Genomic DNA, 19,129 nt, shown 5'->3' with positions numbered 1-19,129 from the left:
AAAACATTTGAAAGTTCAAAGTCTTGAAGGAATATGAGGAAATCTTCACTACAGAAAGAACTGTGGATTCTTCAAACTGAAAACTCTGAAGCAAAATGACCACGAATGATCTGGATCAAGAAACCTTCTGCTGTTCCATCTGTCTGGATCTGCTGAAGGAGAACAATTTTGACCTTCTACCGTCTACCTTCTTATCTACTCCTCTTATCTGTATTTCCACTTTTTACTCATTTTTTTCTTTCAGATCTGCTCTGTCATGATGGGTGCAGCCAACAGTAAAAAAAGAAAGACTCTGATTGGCTGAATTCACAGCAATAACATCTGATGGTAGGATCAGAGTCCAACTGGATTTTGAGGAAGAGATACTCACACCGTCTTTGTGTCTCCAAGAGGAGAAATGGCGCAGAAAGGAGTTGATCTGGATCAAGAAACCATCAGCTGTTCCATCTGTCTGGATCTGCTGAAGGATCCGGTGACTATTCCCTGTGGACACAGCTACTGCATGAAGTGTATTCAAAGAAACTGGGATGAAGAGGAGATAATCCACAGCTGTCCTCAGTGCAGGAAGACCTTCACACAGAGGCCTGTTCTGGTGAAAAGCACAGTGTTAGCAGATTTAGTGGAGCAGCTGAAGAAGACTGGACTCCAAGCTGCTCCTGCTGATCACTGCTATGCTGGACCTGGAGATGTGTCCTGTGACGTCTGCTCTGGAAGAAAACTGAAAGCCATCAAGTCCTGTTTGAACTGTCTGGCCTCTTACTGTGAGAAACACCTTCAGCGTCATTTGGATGTAGCTCCATTAAAGAAACACAAGCTGGTGGAACCCTCCAAGAACCTGCAGGAGAACATCTGCTCCATTCATGATGAGGTGATGAAGATGTTCTGCCGCACTGATCAGAAGTGTATCTGTTACCTCTGCTCTGTGGAGGAACACGAGGGACATAAAATAGTCTCAGCTGCAGCAGAAAGGACTGAGAGGCAGAGAGATCTGGAGGAGAGTCAACAACAAATCCAGCAGAGAATCCAGGACCGAGAGAAAGAGGTGAAGCTGCTTCAACAGCAGCTGGAGGCCATCAATCACTCTGCTGATCAAACCGTGAAGGACAGTGAGGAGATCTTCACTCAGATGATCCATCTCATCCAGAAAAGAAGCAGTGATGTGAAGCAGAAGATCAGATCCCAGCAGCAAACTGAAGTGAGTGGAGTCAAAGATGTTAAGGAGCAGCTGGAGCAGGAGATCACTGAGCTGAAGAGGAGAGACGCTGAGCTGAAGCAGCTCTCACTCACAGAGGATCACAGCCAGTTTCTGCTCCACTACCCCTCACTGCCACCACTCAGAGAGTCCACACACTCATCCAGCATCAACGTCCGTCCTCAGAGATACTTTGAGGATGTGACAGCAGCTGTGTCTGAGCTCAGAGGCATACTGCAGGACATTCTGAGAGAGTCACTGACAGCCACTCATGTGGATGTTTCACTGCCAGAACCAGAACCAAAGAGCAGAGCTGACTTCTTAAGCTATTCACGCCAAATCACACTGGATCCAAATACAGCAAGAAAACCAGTGATCCAGGTAAGAAGAAAAAGAATTGTGAGACAGATACAACGACTTCCGTCTTATTCTGATCATGCAGAAGAAGATGCTACTTCCTGATTGTTTGCTATACAATTTTCCACTTCCTGAGTGTGAATAGTTGTTTGTGTAGCAGTCGCATACAAGAACATCAACAGATCTGGAAATAAAAGTAGATTTATTGAAACATTATTGGACATCAGTTTGTACTTCAAAGGGTTTTAGGTTTTTCCACAACAACACAGGAACCACCATCTCAGCTCCTGATCCCTCCAGAGTAGGAGTATACCTGGACCACCCAGCAGGTGTTCTGTCCTTCTACAACGTCTCTGAAAGAATGACTCTCCTCCACAGAGTCCAGACCACATTCACTCAGCCGCTCCATGCTGGACTGTGGTCGGGTAATGTAGGAGCCACAGCAGAGATCTGTAAACTTTAGTAGTTCCTGAAGTTCATGAAAGAAGTGAAATATTTGTTTTTCGCTATTTCTCTGCTTTTGATCACTTTGACTTAAATTTTTTGACTGTTCTTTGGAGTAGTGAAATGAAAAATCAAGAATGTGGATTTGAGACAATTTTGAAGAAGAATCTCAAACTTTTGGAGTAAAATCTGTTTTCTTGTCATTTCTTTGGGATGTTTTCTTTTAACTTTGTTTTTTTTTTCCATTTTGAATTCAAATTTCACACAAATGTTTTGTTCATGTTTTTGTGTTGTTGTCATGTGAACTGAAGGAACACAAATGGAATCAGTGACGTCACAATCAAAGACTTTCTGTTTGTTCTACAGAGAAACTATGAGAGAGGAAACTGAAGGAGAAAATTGTTTGTAGAATGTAGAACTTTTACTGTTTGTTTTTCTTTGTGCTTCATTTGACAATTTCTGATTGAAGATTTGTGTCTTTATTTCTTTGTTCTTCAGAGAAAAGTTGTTTCTGATCATTTGAAAATAAAAACATCCTGATTCTTTTGTCTTCATTCCAGAGTTTGTGATTAGATAATATCTGTATTGTGTCATCATGTTCCAATATTGAGAGATAAAAACGTTTTGCTTAGTTAAAAAGATACATTGTTTCCGAGCTAGAGTGTAAAAGTTCTCCATGTGTTATCCTGCAATTTTATTTAATTTTTGAAGTCAGTACTATTTACTTTACTTGCATATTGTTATCATTAGCAAGTCAAGAGCAGCTGTCCAGTTACTCTTTCTTATTGTTAAGCATAATTTTCTAAATGAAGGATTTCATTTCTAAATCCCTAAATCCAGGAATTTGGGGAGACTCGTCACTGGTAGTGATCTTCATTGAGACAGAGACTTTTAAATCTGAAGACAGAAATGGACGCAGTGGACAATTGATGCTGAAAGGAAGTCGAGTCAACATCAAAGTGATGTCAAAAACAAGTTTAATATGCAAAATAAAATCTGATATTAATTCGACATCATCATATTTACCCCTTTTTGATGTTATGTGAATTTAAAATTTGGACCAATAAATTAATAAAACTAATAACAGAGGTTTAACATACAATAAATGATTTATTGGAATAAATATATGAGATTAAGAACATCAGGTTTAGTGACAGTTGACTGGAGGGAGCGGTGATGGAACTGACACACTTTTGATCAGTGGCTGACCTGTTCTATCTTCAGGGCTACAAGGGCTGGTTAATTATTTAATGTCACTCTTTGTGCAGGAAAGAAGAAAAAACGGTATGATTTCTACATGCCTACTGTTAAAACAGTAAGCAGTATGAGTAAAAAATGTGCAAGTCTCTTTAGCGTCTCTCACAAGAACAAAGATGCATGTTGTAATGAAACAATATACAATTACAATGTTACAGCGGGTAATATTTATTCTAATGGTTAGTCAGTCCTGAGATTAAACTGTAACTGTGGTTAAGATGCTGTGTGGTTAATCAGACTACTGATGATGTCATCACCATCTGCTGTTTATTCAACAGCCTTTGCTCTTCATTCTAGATGCTCAGTTCAGCAGGTGCTCCACCAAGTGTTGGACTTCACTTCTAAACCAGAATTTGTTAAACATTCTCTTAAAAATTAAATACACACAAAGAGGAAGCACACAAACATTTACAATAAATAGAAATGTTTTATTGACTACTTTTCAAATTTACCCAATTGAGTTCTGCCAGTGGTCTATTGTTCTATATTTTCATACCCATATTTTCTTTTTTTTCCCCTTCTCTCTCTGATTGTTATGCTGAGATGGGGCGGGGTGGGGGGGCTTTGTTCCATTACCTTATTTGATGTCTGATTTTTTTCTATTACAGTATGCTGAATTATGTACAGACAAAAATGGTACTTTTTAAAAGACTGGTAAAAGAATTGACCGTTTACTGAAAACAAGCTGGCATTGCTGCTGTTAAAGCAACACAATGAATAGTAACTGACTTGAAAGTTCAGAGGAAGTGGTGGAAGCTCTTTTATTAGAAGATTGACAAGAGATTATACAGAACAGTTGGATCATAAACCTGAGTCTGGTAGATGGTGTGATGGTTCAGGATGCAGTAGGTGTTGTGAAGCCTGCTCTGATGTTCATTCTTCACTCAGCATTGAGCCCTGACAGAAAGTCTTTCATTCACAAACCCACAGAAACATAAAAAAACAATCGGCTTCATTTGAATCCTGAATCCTCAGATTACAAAGACAATCGTCAGGTCGATCCATCCAGAGGCTTCCAGCAGACGACTGACGAGTCAGTGAGAGGTTGATCTTCGTATTTGGTCTCTTTTTGCTGATGATTCTAGGCAGCAGACGTCCTATCACTGTAGTGTTGCACTAAACCACCACTGGCTTCAGAAGTTATGTTTCTGTGAGATGTTGCCTCGGGAACCCAGAACCGCTGAGCCCAGCTGCTTGCTCAGGGCTCTTGGTGAGGCTCCGTCAGTCATTCAGTCGGTGCGAGTGTTTCAGCAGCAGCTGCTTCAGTCTGGATTCATACATTCGTCATGGCGACCTGGTGTTCAGCACCTGGACGGTCTTACGGCCGTAATGCCAGTAGCTGTAGCCCGACGCTGTAGTAGTCACAGCCGTGATGTACCTGTAAGGAAAAAAGGAAATACGACCTCATATTCTTCGTTATGATTCAGGTACTGGGCTTTCTGCTTTCAAAAAAGAAGAAAGATGCTGGATTATTTCTACATTCTACTCAGCTTCTACAACAATCAACAGTTTTTAAAGACGGATATGCCTAAATAAGAGTGTTTTCATGTAAATATTTTGACCTAAACAGCACCTGTGTGCTTAGGCCACAGAACTGAAGCTTGACTGTTTGAACACAGAACAGAGAGGTGACAGGACAGACGTATTTACCATAAACACTGCAGCAGGACGCTGTCTGTGAACTGGAAGACTGGAGCTGCTAGGGAAGCTGCGACCAGACACAGCTGGATGGCTGTGTTCACCTGGAAGAGACCATTACACGTTTAAGAGAGGAATAAAAACTGCTAACTCATCTAAAAGCTCCAGAATGACCAAAGAAACATGAAATGTGTGTGCATACAGAGTAAGACATCTCTATGGCTAGTTTGCAGCCTTTTCTGCAGCAAACCTTCAGATACATGTATCAGAAAGGCCTGTACAGCACAGCTGTTTCAATGTATGACATGCAGGCATTCACCAGTAAAATCAGGCTAGCCCCCTCATTTTTAACCAATGCTTAGAAAATGATTGATGACGTGGTAAATTTTTGTTATCTCTAAAAACTAAGCTGTAAATAGTGCAAGAACTGCGCCTCCTATAGTTACAAGTAACACACTGCTGTCAAATGAACAGATTTTGTCTTTGTGCAAGAATCTATCAAACTGAGCTTGTAAATGTTCATTACTCAAGCCCAGACAGGAGGAGATTGTTGAAGTCCAATGGTATGTCTGGCTGATTAACTTGACAAAGTATAGTTAAAAAAAAAAAAAAGCAAATTTCCTATTAAAAACATCTCAAAGAACTGTAAAAAGAACAAAATAATAGTATTAATGACACTTGCTAACACAAATACAAAAATGGATAAGCACCAGCTTGTATTAATCTGTCATCCTGAAAAAAACAAACTACATATTTTGTTATTTTTGCATTGAAGTTTTGTTCATGCAAGTTCAGTGGAGAAACTTGCATCAGTTTGCCCGGTACCACTCTCCATATTTTTTTGTTTTTTAATTGAACATAACAAAGACAACCCACTCCACATACTGAAGACCCAGTATATGCTTTAAAGGGTCACCAAACAGGGAAGTTGGAGGCCGATTCCATTCTCAGAACAGATTTGAAAAATGCCAAAAAGGGGGCGGGGCTAGTGGAGTCTGTGTGATGCTGAGGTACGATCCCCCTGTCAGAATATGTATCCCCGGTCTCAGGCGTTGTTGACTTGTATTGTGACACTCATATTGTGCGAACTTCTGACACTTACACCAGTTGACCAATCACAAAATGCAACTGCTATACCTCGTTTCAACCTGTAGGGGGCAGCACACAGACGGCTTCTGTCTATATTTTCAAGAAATAAACAAGTTTATTTTAATTTGTCAAAAAAATTGGCAACAACTAAAAGACAGCACTTTTAAAGGCCCATTTATAGAGCTCAAAAAGCTGATTTAAGGTTTGGTTACCCTTTAACCCGATGGCGAAACTGCAAACTATTTTTTTTTTTTATTTCAGAACTGTGTTCAGATGAAGGAGCACACAGCTCATCCTGGTTGGTCAGACCTGCACACTGACAGAGGGAAGGGTCTCACCTTGCTGAAGAAGGTGGGCTTGAGCTGGGCTGTGGTGTAGCAGGGGTTAAAAAACTTACTGAGGGTCACCTGAGGGTAAAAGATGAAAAGAAAAGACATCTAGTGATGTACTGTACCATGTATGTTTTTTGTAATAATTATGGCAGAAAAAGCTGGAGGTTGCAGCTGTTTTTCCTAAATGTTATAATAAAAGTTGCGACCGTTTTCAATAATAAATCAACTAAATTACTCCAGTTGCCTCAAGACTAAAACTATATTCATGTTTATGTTCAATTGTAACTACACGAAAAGTGAACACGATAAAGTTTTTTTTTTTTTTTGTCTTAATCAAAAATGTAACTTTAACAAAACATGAACAAAAATTATTTTGGGTGAATAAATGGCTTCTATCTAGTTTAAATGAGTCTGTTGGCCACTAAACTTCAATCCTGTTTCTTTCTATTTTACTATCACTTATATTTAAACTTAACTTCAAATCTTTCAAAAATGATTGAAGTCTGAAAAGGGACTTGTCCTTCAATCCAGACATCATTAGAAACCAGCTGTTCCTTTAATAAAGATGACTTGGACCAAACACTGATTTGAATAAACTCAAACCTTAAAGGAAACTGAACTGTTCATCTCTGATTTCATCAAGATTTAAAAACTGTTCAGACTGTTTGATGTGTGAGTTTGTTGCATTGCGAGCTGTCATTGTAGTGCAGAGGTGCTGTTACGTTAACCCAATGCATCATGGGAGATTTAGTGCAAAAACTTTACTCTTTTGCCGTACTGACTCACATCTTTGAGGTTCATTATTTTGTTAACTTTTGAAACGGTCTGAAAACTGGATGTCGTGGGAAACCACACCGCTAAACACGAGCTTAAACCGTTATTTGTGTTGGAACCGAGAGACTTAATGAGTTGCATTAGAACAAGGCGGTAACAATGTTAACCACTTCTGATTGGTCAGTTAGATGGCGCATGATCTAGCCTCCAAGAATGATTCGCGGAGACAGTTGAAGGGACGGGACGTTTCCCCAAAACAAAACTAGCAGCTAATTTAGCGGCCAGATCGCGGTACCGACATTCTTATCAGAGAGTAAAAGATACTGTTCTTCATTACTGCATACATCCATTTAACTGTTTTATAAATATCCATCTTCATTATTAATGTTGACAAATTATTTGGAATAAAAAAGCCATTTGTTGCATCCTGGGAAATGACAGTCACAGTGATGAGATGCTTTTATTTTGAAATGTTTGGGTGAAATATTGCAACAAACAGGTTTTCAGTCAAACTTTAGGGCAGTCAAGAATCTTATGCTGATGATCAGAAGAGTCACAATAGAATCCTGTACATATCAGGTCAGTGATATGTAAAAATGCATTTTGCTTTGTGGCCATTAAAAGAATAGATTTAAAATCATATATTTACAACAAATTATTTTTATTTATAACTAGACTAACTTCCTCACAAGAAACTGTGCCTCATCTCTTTTGGTTTTGCACTTTCACTCAAGTATTTTGGAAAGATTTGGCTTGTTTTACAACAATCCACTTATGTAAAGACTATAAGTTATTCTATAAGCATACTTTTTTTGGATATTTTGTTCAAAAGACATTTAATGCAGAGAACATTTTCATAGATAACCTACTTATAATTATGGCTAATATTTTATTCTTAAGTCTAATTGTACTAACAAAAAACCTGTGTTTTATGGTTTTTTTTTTAAGAAAGAAATGACAATATTTATAAATGATATTAAATCCTACACTAACAAAAATGCTGTTAGAACAGTTGAAGCATGGTCACATTTGAAACTAACAGAATCCCATGCCTTTATTTTTTACCTGCTTTATTTTACAATTTTATGGCATTATTTAATTAATTTATTTGTTTTTTTGTCCATTCTCCTGGCAAATGTGAACATGTTGTTATTGGCACGTATTTTGGACAATCAATGTGTCTGTATGTGCAATATTTGTCAATAAAGTTTTGGATAAAAAAAAAGTAACTTTCTATATTTTTGACAACATAACATACAAGTTCTTTTCAAAATAAAATACCACTGTGTTAAGAAATTCAAACGTGACATTTTCATTATGACTTTCTTTGCTTTCATTCTTCTTTTACTATTGAATAAAAATAAGAAGACATTGATGTAAAATCCAATCTTTGAAAAAATGTAAAACATGTAAAGACAATTCTAAGCTTTAAGAGTTTTGCCTCTGAAAAGTAATCTGCAGAAGATAAGAAACGTGTGCTTTAAACATTTTCTAATAATAAAACACTCTGACAGCAGATTAAACATTTAACCATCATTTTTTAATCAGTTATATGAAGAGATGATTTTTTCAAATAAATAATTAAATGAAACAAACTAAGCAAAAACAAATCCAATTTTTATTCAAATTTTTTGCATTTTTCTTCAAAATAAAAGCCACAATGTAGGAATAAAAGAAGCTCTTGAGCTTCAGCTTACAGACTTGTGGTTTATTTAGACTTAATTTTTTATTTTACTGTTCATGTGAAGATTTTAAGGTTAGATTTTTGAAGAGGTTTACTTTTCTCTTATGAGCAAAAACTGATTTTGTCTTTAAAATGCAAAATATGATCTAAAAAAACTCCTAAATGATTCTTTTTCACAGTAAAACACAGCACACAGTCACTCCAAACTGACTTCATTGGTTTCATTCAAGCATTTTCAGAATAAAGAGTATGAAGATTTCCTTACTGGTGGGGGAACAGTCTTGTATCTGACCCAGAAGACAGCAGCTATCAAACCAACGTCTCTGAAAATCACCAGAGCTGTCAACGGAGCTGGAACAGAAACATTTCCACAAATGAAAAAGGAGCACAAAGAAAACCACGAGGATGCACACAAACTCTGCCAGACTGGTACCTGGAATAAGGTCAGCGTAGGTCAGGCTGACGTATAAAATACTGATGAGGATCTTGTCAGCCAGCGGGTCCAGAGCACTGCCCAAAGCAGACTTCTGAGTGGGCCACCGCCTGGCAATGTAACCGTCCAACTGAAGCACACACACAAACCATGAAGTACACAAGAACGCTGCCAGAATTCTTCAAAGCCCCTTTGCATTACCAGGTCTGTAGCTCCGGCCAGCACAAACAGAGCCAGACTGAGGTCAAACTGCTGCTGGACGATCAGGTGACCCAGGAACGGAGCCAGCAAAATGCGGCACACGCACAGCAGGTTTGGGATCGTCCACGGGTTCTCATACTGCCAGAAGACGAGAAACGAGCGTTAACATCCAGGCGACACTGACAGGATTCCACAAATGTTTCTGATGACCAGACGAGGCTACGAAGAGATGAGCTGAACTTAATCCTCACCAAGAACAAGAACTTACACACAGATTATTCTCATTTCTAGATGATTCTAAATAAAAGTGCAGCTTTTTTGACTAATTTTTCCTGCTTTTTTAGAGTAATTTATTTTTCACTCGCCCCACCTCCTGTCCTGATTGCTAAGAGCTCCCTGTTAACTTGCTCTCCCACTAGCTTACAGCCCCTCACACTCTCAAGTGAAAGCATCAGAATGGAGCAGAGCAGGGAGCTTGTGGCCCGCCCACTGGATTTCCTACATCACAAATAAGCTCTTTATCAAACTGCATTTTTTTCTGCTCCTGATTCACAATGATTTGAGTGAAGAAATACTCAGAAATATAAGCTTATATAAAGCCACGATAAAAACACAATTTTCATTAGAGTGGCTTCAGCAACATTCCTACAATTTTCCAACATAGAATCTACTCAGAGAAAAAGTTCAGCTTCTTCTGGCTCCAAATATTTTCTACCCAACTTACCTGGAGTTTCAGAACAATAACAGGGGAGATCCGTGCCTCTGTTTGCAATTCCTTTTTGGAGAGCATGTCCTAATTACTCCTGAACGAGCAGCAATTCACAGGATTTTTTCTGTCCAGCTTTTATGGCTTCACTTTTTATCAAAACTGTGATTTTAAACATCTCAGATAAGTCTGTTTGAATACATGAGAAGAAAGTAGGGCAAGATAAGCTGTCATCTATCTGTGTCCCCCGTCATATTTGGAGTCGTAAAGCTTCAAGTTGTTTTGTCATGACGTGTAAGGAGATAAAGCCAGAGGAAACTTGCTTTGATGTGATTGTGAGCAGCTCAGCCTTTGACACAACAACAGTTTGGTAACTCTTTCATTTTTACACCGATATACATGTACTGTTTACATTCATCTGAAATTCCTCAAACATTCTATTTTTTTCACCTTTTTCTATTCACTTTAGTTGGATTCATCCTTTCTACAGTTTTCCAGGGATGAACCATGTGTAACGCATATCAATAAAGTTTTTCCTTAAATGTCTTTCAACACTTTTATTCCACAATCACAATCTTCAATTTAAGTGCTGCTGACAGTTGAAGTCTTTTGATTTACGTTTTGCAAAGGTATTAAAGATCAACTTCAATGAAAACGGTGTTTTTAACTTGTTCTTGTGGCCTTTTTCTGATGATAGAGGACCTAAATAAAGTAATCGCTTTTGTGGTGAATCAGAAGAACACAAAAATGCTGTTTGAAAAAGCTTATAGTTGTTATGCATTTTACAACTGGCAGTCACAAGCTCCCTGCTCTGCTCCATTCCGATACATCCACTTAGTGACAAATAGATCCATGAACGTCTTTGTTTTCCTCATCTGAGCGGGAATCTGGATCAGAACGGTACAACTGGATGGCTCTGATATTGCTCACCATTTATGTTGCATCGCTAATGTTAGCTTTAGGCTTTTAGGCCCTGTAAGCTAGAGGGAGAGAGTGTAAATAAAAGGTTGATGGGAAATAAGTCCAGGTTTACTCTGTGCCTCTCCCGCCCATAACTGAGAGGTGACTTTCTAATGAACTCTTGCTGCTCTGCAGAAACTATGTTCCACCAAAATGCCAGCTTCTTATTTTTTGGGGCTAAAAATTTTTGGGGGGTATTGTAAATTCACCTTCATATTCCACAAAGCCCTAAACATGACATTAAACAAATTACTTCCTCATCTTGGCCTTTTGTGGGCACAAATAGGCTTTTTGTGAGCTCATTGTTAATTCATACAACTAATTTGTGTCTTAATTAAAAGTTAAGCACACAGATTCTAAATTTAAGGGAACGTTTTAGATGTCATGTTCAGGGTTCCATACACAGCGTGCTTTGTTTGTTTGTTTTTTGTGGCCACAAATGATTAATTAGAGGAAACGTTCTCTTCTTGAATGTCCTGTCCAGATCTCCGTAGATAATAACTTGGTTTGGCCGTTCTGGTCCAGCCTGCTGACTCAATGTTTGATAAAGTTTCAGTCTCCAGTCAAACTCACCAGCTCTTTGAACTTGAACAGGCCTTGGCCCGGTTCCGCCCCCTCCTCCCGGTCCGCTGATACCGGGGTGTCCCGAGTCTCCGTGCTTCTGTTGCACAGTCCTCGCACTCCCAGGGGCAGCAAGGACAAGAAACCGGCCCCCGACCTCCCGTGACCTCTCCAGTGCTCGAGCACAGCTCCGCGCGCATGCCAGGGTGTCAGCTTTACTTGTTGAATTAATGTCCGACACGCGCCGCGGTGTCCCGTCCATCCATGACCGAGGAGCCGAGCGCCGCTCACCAGGCTTGGCGTTACCCTCGCGCGCTCCGTGACAAGTGCGTGTCTAAGCCGCCATGTCGCAGGCTCGAGGCGACACACACCCGCGAAGGGAGCACGAGCAGCGGAGCGGAGCAAGGTCACCGAAATCTGACCGAAACACGTCGCCGTCATCTTCTTTACGCGCCCAACAGACCTGCTGCCCGCGCGGTCATCGCGAATTTACCGGCGCTCGCGCTCAAAGCTCACGCGAACCTTGCTCAGTCCTGCAGGCTGCCATGCTGCCGTAAACGGATGTAGTGTCGTTAAATGTTTTTGTTTCGAGATACTTTACGACAGCATGAAAATAACAGTTCAGTCATGTTTTAAAGTTTAAGTTAAATTACTTTTAACATATAGATATTGACAAATTATTGTATATTATGTATCATATTTTAAACTAGATGATGATTATTTTTTACATTTATGTAATTTAAAATGTTAATGTTACTTAACAAATACTAATAAAAAAATAACAAAAGACTAAATTAAAAAACAAACACAAAATGGTAGCATTTCAAGTAAATGTGTTTTAATAATCTACATTATTGCCAAAACAAGCATTACATTTGTAAAATGAAAATACACGAAATATCTTTACAAAATTATATGTACAGTACATAACATTGTTTTTCAAAAGTACTATGTCCCAATGCAAATTCACTTATCTTACATTAAATAAGCGAGACTGGATCATCTTTAAATTAATTATTAGGGCACAGAAAATGTTCTGAATAACAAGAACAAACCCTGAAGTAAAACAACAATGTCAGTTTGTTTAAAAATCAGAATTTTAGTGAAACTTCCTTTTTAATGTAACTGATGTTAACAGGTTAATACTTAACAAAAAGTGTTGATCTGCATCATCTTTGTTTTATGTTACAGTTCTGGCATTACCAGCTTATGGCAAAAGAATGAAAATGTTTAACATTTTCAAAATAAGTAAATAAATGTAGAGTTCATCCCAAACATTGACTTTGCTACTCTTTCCTGGCTCAGATGGTTTGCAGCTGATACAGCTTGGGTCCTTTCTTCAGCAGAAAACCCTGCTCATTCAGGGAACTTAAGAGACCTTGAAAATCTGCCACCTGAAATGAATTAACATTATGCAGAAAAAATATTAAAACATATCAAGGTGAATTATTATAATTATTTTACACTGGAATGCATAAATAATCAATTTACTTGAAATAACGTTTGAAAGAAATTTTGAATCCAGTGTGGTCTCAAGTCTGGGTCAATGCAGAGGGTAGTGTCAGATTTACGCCATATTGAATCAAAAATGCAAATAAACGACTTCCATAAGAACTCAGTCGTAGCATGGGTTAACAACATCCGCCTGTTGACATGCAGGGTGATGGTGGAACTACTTTTGGTGGAAGGTGAGGAAGAAAACGAGTTTGTAGGATGAGAGAAAATGGAAGGCAGAAGTTTAAAAATCAAAGTTAGAGCAGGATCTTTGAACATAGAGACTTCAACAAGGAACACTAGAGAGTTAATTAACATGATGGGAAGAAGAAAGGTGGATATTCTATGTGTTACGTCAGATGAAAATAGAGCTCAGTTTACAGATTGGAAGAAGCCTAAAACTGTTTATCACGGTGTGGATTGAAAGAGGGGGAGATATTCTGAAGTAGAGGTTTGATAAACATGTTCTGGAGCTCAGATAGGATGATGAGTGTTCATCATCAAGTGACGAAAGAAAAAAAAAAAAAAAAAAGCTGTGTAGCTTTTAGGGATTTAAAACAGACTTTAGAAGATCAGTAACATGGTGTGACATTTGGAATGAGGAAAGCAGATAAACAAACTTGGTGAAATGAAAAAAATCATGAGTGTGACACTAAGAGGACATAAAAACAACAAACAGAAATACAGGGAGATGCAGCACAAGGTGGAGGTAGAAGAGCTCAAAGAAAGGGTGTATGAGTATTTGTGTCACAGGTTAAAGTCCCTACCTCTATGGCTTCTCCTCATTCCTACATTTATCCCTTCAAGCAGAGAGATATATTCAAATATCTCCTAATCCGAACGATTTTACCGCTTAATGACATCATCAATAGTCACCAGTCATCTATGTTAGCGTGTAGCTGCCAGTGCTCAGAAAATACATAACATTGGTTTCATGACTTTAAAAAGTAATGTAAAACTTTATACTTTTAAATGTAAACTTCTGTGCTGCAGAACACACCCATGTGAAGAAATGTTTTTTTCCTCTGGGCCACATGTGCGACATGGATCATCCTACTGCTGGAGGGATATCCAGCTCTAAGTCCCTACAGCTCCTCCTTAAAGAATAAAAAAAAAAAAACTTTCAGACATCCCTACTGCTTCAAATGCCCCAACATTTGGAGCAATAAAGAGGAGCCAGAGGGGTAGGGAAGCAATTCGGATTTGGCCAAAGTAAGGGGAGGCAGGGAAACGGGAAGGATGTGCAGCAACATAGGATAACTAAGAACAGAGATGTTAATGTGTTGATAGGTTCTACAAGAGTGATGGAAAGATGGAAGGATAACTTTGAAGAAATGATGATTGTTAGAGAAATCTGGACTGCTTAAGAAGGTCTAAAAGAAAGAGAGATGAGGTCTGAGAAATTGAGAAATGTTCTGGTTCCAGTTTTAAGAAAAAGGGAGCTGTTCAGAGTTGCGAAAATTACAAAGGAACAAAGCTGACGAGTCACACAATAAATGATGATGAAGAAGAAGTGAAAGCTAGTTTGAGGTCACATTTGTGAACAGTGTGGTCTCATGCTAAAGAAGAGAAACACAGATGATGATGTTGAAGAACAAAGAAGAATCTGCATTAAGTCTTTGTAGATTTAGAGAATTAATTCATTTCTGTTCTTTTACCTTGATGTTGAGTTTATCTGCCATGGATCGAAGTGTCTGCAGGTCAAACTGCTTCTGGCTGGTCCTCTGAGCGTGTGAATGCAGGGCGTTGACCAGTCGCTTTGCTGCACTGCGTTGGCTCATGCCGGAGCCGAGCTGAGAGCGCTCAAAGTCCAGGTTTCCCAGACCGTCAGAGTACGTGTCAGCCAGACTGAAACAGAGAAATGGAGGGGAGTGTGCTTCATTACGCTCCAATGAAATCTCAAGACTTTCCATGAGAACAGTTAGAAATATTATACGAGGCAAATAAAATGAAAAGGACCATGGGCAGAAGTCAGTTATTCTTTAGAAAATCATCAAATTGATGAATAGTAGATAAAAGCACAATATTTGTATAGTTCTTGTAATACAACTTCAGGGTAAAACCTTGCTTTCATCATATCTTAAAGGCCCACTCCAATGAAAACCATCTTTTTTTAACATGTTCCTATAGCCTTTTTCTCATAATAGATGACCTATATAAAATAATTTATGATTAAAATAGTGTTTCTGAGTAGGGATGTCCTGATCCGATCACATTTCTGGAAATCGAGCCCGATCACGTGGTTGATGACTCAATCGAAGTAGGACTTAGTCCTCCGATCAAAATCGGATATTTCTTTTATTCTTATTATGATCAGCGCTTTATATTTCAAGCTTATTTTCCCAGATAAATACTACACTAGAAGTCTGCATCAAGCAGAAGGCTAATGTAAACAATTCAGTCAAGCTATAGATGATAACAGATTCAGACTTTCGGGACCAAAATCTCTTTTAAAAATGCTTTGAACTGACAGCAAGTGTCTCTAATGGTTTGTCTGTGGCAGGGCAGTCCTTGGGTGACTCCCACAATTTGGATCCCAAAACAGTGCGAGTGTGTTCACACAGGTGCTTTGATGTCATGTAAGGTTTATAGTAAAATTCATTTAAATAGAATAAAAGCTATTATTACTCTCTATCTACTGTTGTTTTCTTGAATCTTTTGCAGTCAGGAGGATTGGTGATACACCAGAGTAGAGCCTTAAAACAGTCGAGTCAGCAAACAAACTGAAGCGACAAATCTTTCACATTCCCTGAAACTGATGACTATAAAAAAGCAACTGCTTGGTTTTCCCTGGTGGAGTGTCAGGACAGAGAGACAGCTGCAGCTACCTGTGCTTCATGATTTCCACCACATCCTCTGCATCGCTCTTTGTAGCTGTTTCTCTGAGCTCTAGTTTTGCCCTCGCCTGCACAAAAGCAAACAGTTACCAGAGAGAATTACAGCAAATGCAACGTTTATCACGTCCCGACGTGGAAGCCTACCTCAGTCAGACGGATTAAAGACTCCAGCTGTCGGGTAGTGATGGGTGTGGAATCAGCAGAGCTGGCCTGAGATCTCAGGGACAGATAGAAATCCTGGAGGGTTTGTGCCGCTTCAGGGGACAGAGTGGGATGGACATACTGACGAGCGTAGCTGATGTACTTCCTTAACAAGGAGGCGGGAATCAGGTCCAGAGACTGACCTGCAGGGACCTTCAAACACAAGTGCAACAAGTGAGTCTGGAGAAGAGAGAAAACACAAACAGGAGATCCTCTGAAGTCCTCTGCTGATGGCCTGACAGCTGTTAGCTCTTTTACAAGCTAACTGATGGTTTCAGGGACTACACCTGTAGTGAACAACGTTCACGTGTTGTCCTTTTTAGATCCAGGACTTCACAATCGCTGTCAAAATAAAAGTTTTTTCCAATGCTTTTGCTTTGAGGATGCAGAAACACAAACTTCATGTTCTTGTTTCCCCACAAATCATTTAAAGTAGCTTAATGATAGTTTGTGAAAACAAGTATCTTAACTACAATTTTATGATCTGTATTTGCAAAAACAGACTAGAGAGCATCCGGATGTTACACTGAATACCTGGTTGTTATGTTTAACCTAAAAAAAAAAAGACAAAAAAAAAAGCAGAAAATGTCCTTTTTTAAAAAAGAAATGATCCTGAAATCTTGAATTGATATGAATGACAAAAAGTTAGGCCATCAGTTCTGATTTTTATATATATTACTCCAAGATCTGGGACAGGAGATCAGTAACAGTAAAAAAAGATGGAAAACTGGCAGGAAAAGTCACTTTGCTGTAATGCTCATGATAAAACGGCAGAAATATAATTAATATTAATGTTGCTATTTCAATGGAAACATTGTTTTATTATTTACTCACCTTTTTAATATGTTAACAATATAGACTACAGGCTAAACTGGGAGTCCCCAACCCACTGGATATGGGTCACTTGGATTCCGGTTGAATAGAATTACTCACTTCTGTATACATTTTCACTATGATTCTGAAAGGGTATTTTATTTTGAAAAATCTCCACTGCATCTGTCTGTGACTCACTCTTGTCTTGATCCATGTCAGGATGCTCATCATGGTGTAACCTACACCCACCTTAAATCAGCTGCTCCAGCCAGTGGCATAAAACATTACAGCTAGATTAACTTTTTTTTTCATTTTTTGGATCGAACACATGATTTATTAACCAATATTAAGATTAAAATTTATCATATAAGAAAAAAAAACATCTTTGGAAAGTAAAAGAACCAGTTTGGAAACAAAAATTACTTCAAAGAAAAGGAAGTTGTTTTTAATTGACAAAACCAGGATGAATAAAAATACTTCCTGATTTGTGAGAGTTTAGACGACTGAATAGTCTCAGTTTTTATGTCTACAGGTAGATTTCATCTAAATCGCTGTCACGTAAAACATGTAAATAATCCTGGAAAACAGGAAATCTGTAATATAGAATTAAAAATTAAAAAATTAAAAAAAATAAAAATCTAGTCTGAAGCATGAAGTCAGAAGAGTTCATAAAATCAGATCTCCTCCATAGAACAACCTTTAACAAAACATGACTGAAGGTTAGTTTGACGCATCATTGGTCTAACCATCAGTGTTCTCTTTGTTTTAGTGTTCTACCCTCTAAGCATTGTGGGATTGGATTTTCTCTTGTCTCGTCATAAATATCAGACCAGCGCATCCTCTGTTAAAGAAGATCAAGGTCACAGTGGACCTTCTTTATTTCCATTAGCTGATTTTTTTAGTTACTTTTTGGACATGATGCTTTAGATCGGTTCTGACCAAATGCAGTTTTTAGTTTAATGCTGCCCTCTGCAGGAATTTGATGGAATCGAATACAAAAAAAAAAACATTTGTGCAGTTTCTCATGAACACACCCCCTCCAACCTTTAAATAAAGCATTGATTTATTCCTTCTTTTCTTGAATACTGAGAAACATTCCGGGCTGCACGGTGGCGCAGTGGTTAGTGCTCTTGCCTCACAGCGAGAAGGCCCCGGTTCAACTCCCGGCTGGGACCTTTCTGTGTGGAGTTTGCATGTTCTCCCCGTGCATGCGTGGGTTTTCACCGGGGACTCCGGCTTCCTCCCACCGTCCAAAAACATGCTTCATAGGTTAATTGGTGACTCTAAATTGTCCCTAGGTGTGAATGTGAGAGTGAATGTGTGTGTGATTGAGGCCCTGAGACAGACTGGAGACCTGTCCAGGGTGTACCCCGCCTTCGTCCTTCAGTAGCCGGGTTAGGCTCCGGCACCCCCGCGACCCCGAAAGGGACGAAGCGGTCAAGAAGATGGATGGATGGATGGATGAGAAACATCCATGGTGATTCAAACGAGTCAGGAAATAAAGTGCAGGTCGTACCTGCAGTCGTTCAGACAGCGGCATGTCTGAGTGCTGCAGCAGGATGGAGGTCTCTGACTCCCCGTTGCTCCTGGTGACCACAGCACCACTGGTTCTGCCCTTTCCAGTTCTATTTGCCATGACGTGCTCTGACAGACAGCGGTCATGTGACTCATCTGGGATGTCTAGGAGGAGGAACACCACATCGAAGCGGGAGAGGAGAGCAGAGCCCATCCTGAAAAAACACACGATAGTCATCATGGTCCAGTAGATGCCATACAATTTGTCAGAGTCCTCCTGAACTCACTTCAAGTTTTCCGAGACCGTCTTCCCTCTGTTGTAGTGTCCTCCAACGGGGTTAGCAGCAGCTACCACTGATGTTCTGGCAGGAAGAGAGGAAACGATCCCGGCTTTAGCCAGACTCACAGACTGTTGCTCCATGGCCTCTAGCAGAGCTTGCTGCTGGCTCCCCAACTTATCGAATTCATCGATGCAACACAGACCTGCAGGAGACGCACAGACGACGGGAGTAAGAGGAGGAAAACTAATTCTGTTGGGATTAATGTAGCATTTGTTATGGAAGTTTTTCTGGGCCATAATTCTAAGTTTTATGCATTTTTCAATTGACAATTCAATTTGCAAATTCATCATGCAATTTGAG

At 39.2% G+C, this 19,129-nt stretch overlaps 3 protein-coding genes and 1 long non-coding RNA gene across 5 annotated transcripts in view; 2 read left to right on the top strand and 2 right to left on the bottom strand.

Annotated features, from left to right (window-relative positions):
* The first annotated feature begins 295 nt into the window (after positions 1-295).
* LOC112161799 (E3 ubiquitin/ISG15 ligase TRIM25-like) lies at positions 296-1,669 on the top strand. The gene has a single exon (XM_024297257.2). The coding sequence runs from the start codon at positions 398-400 to the stop codon at positions 1,652-1,654; it is 1,257 nt and encodes a 418-aa protein (XP_024153025.1). The 5' UTR covers positions 296-397; the 3' UTR covers positions 1,655-1,669.
* A 2,317-nt stretch (positions 1,670-3,986) lies between these two features.
* crls1 (cardiolipin synthase 1) lies at positions 3,987-12,204 on the bottom strand. Its single transcript, XM_024297972.2, has 7 exons — positions 11,641-12,204; positions 9,402-9,539; positions 9,201-9,330; positions 9,033-9,118; positions 6,316-6,384; positions 4,901-4,992; positions 3,987-4,628 (listed from the first exon to the last, which is right to left on the bottom strand). Exons 1-7 carry the CDS (start codon positions 12,067-12,069, stop codon positions 4,535-4,537), a joined length of 1,038 nt encoding a protein of 345 aa, XP_024153740.1. The 5' UTR covers positions 12,070-12,204; the 3' UTR covers positions 3,987-4,534.
* LOC118599698 lies at positions 4,544-5,500 on the top strand. The gene is made up of 2 exons (XR_004949152.1): positions 4,544-4,677; positions 4,836-5,500. It is a non-coding gene; the product is annotated as an uncharacterized LOC118599698 (long non-coding RNA).
* A 238-nt stretch (positions 12,205-12,442) lies between the features above and the next one.
* mcm8 (minichromosome maintenance 8 homologous recombination repair factor) overlaps positions 12,443-19,129 on the bottom strand; it is a 14,844-nt gene continuing 8,157 nt past the window's right edge. For both annotated transcript variants that reach the window (XM_024297941.2, XM_024297940.2), the window contains exons 16-21: positions 18,776-18,971; positions 18,490-18,703; positions 16,104-16,313; positions 15,951-16,027; positions 14,781-14,970; positions 12,443-13,022 (exon numbers count right to left, since the gene is read on the bottom strand). In XM_024297941.2, coding sequence (XP_024153709.1) covers positions 12,930-13,022; positions 14,781-14,970; positions 15,951-16,027; positions 16,104-16,313; positions 18,490-18,703; positions 18,776-18,971 — 980 coding nt within the window. In that variant the 3' untranslated portion in view covers positions 12,443-12,929. The remainder of the gene's footprint in view (positions 13,023-14,780; positions 14,971-15,950; positions 16,028-16,103; positions 16,314-18,489; positions 18,704-18,775; positions 18,972-19,129) is intronic.

Source organism: Oryzias melastigma, linkage group LG15 (assembly GCF_002922805.2).
Source record: "Oryzias melastigma strain HK-1 linkage group LG15, ASM292280v2, whole genome shotgun sequence".
Taxonomy (NCBI): domain Eukaryota; kingdom Metazoa; phylum Chordata; class Actinopteri; order Beloniformes; family Adrianichthyidae; genus Oryzias; species Oryzias melastigma.
Note: the sequence above shows the minus strand (reverse complement) of the source record. Positions and strands in the feature narration are given on the sequence as shown.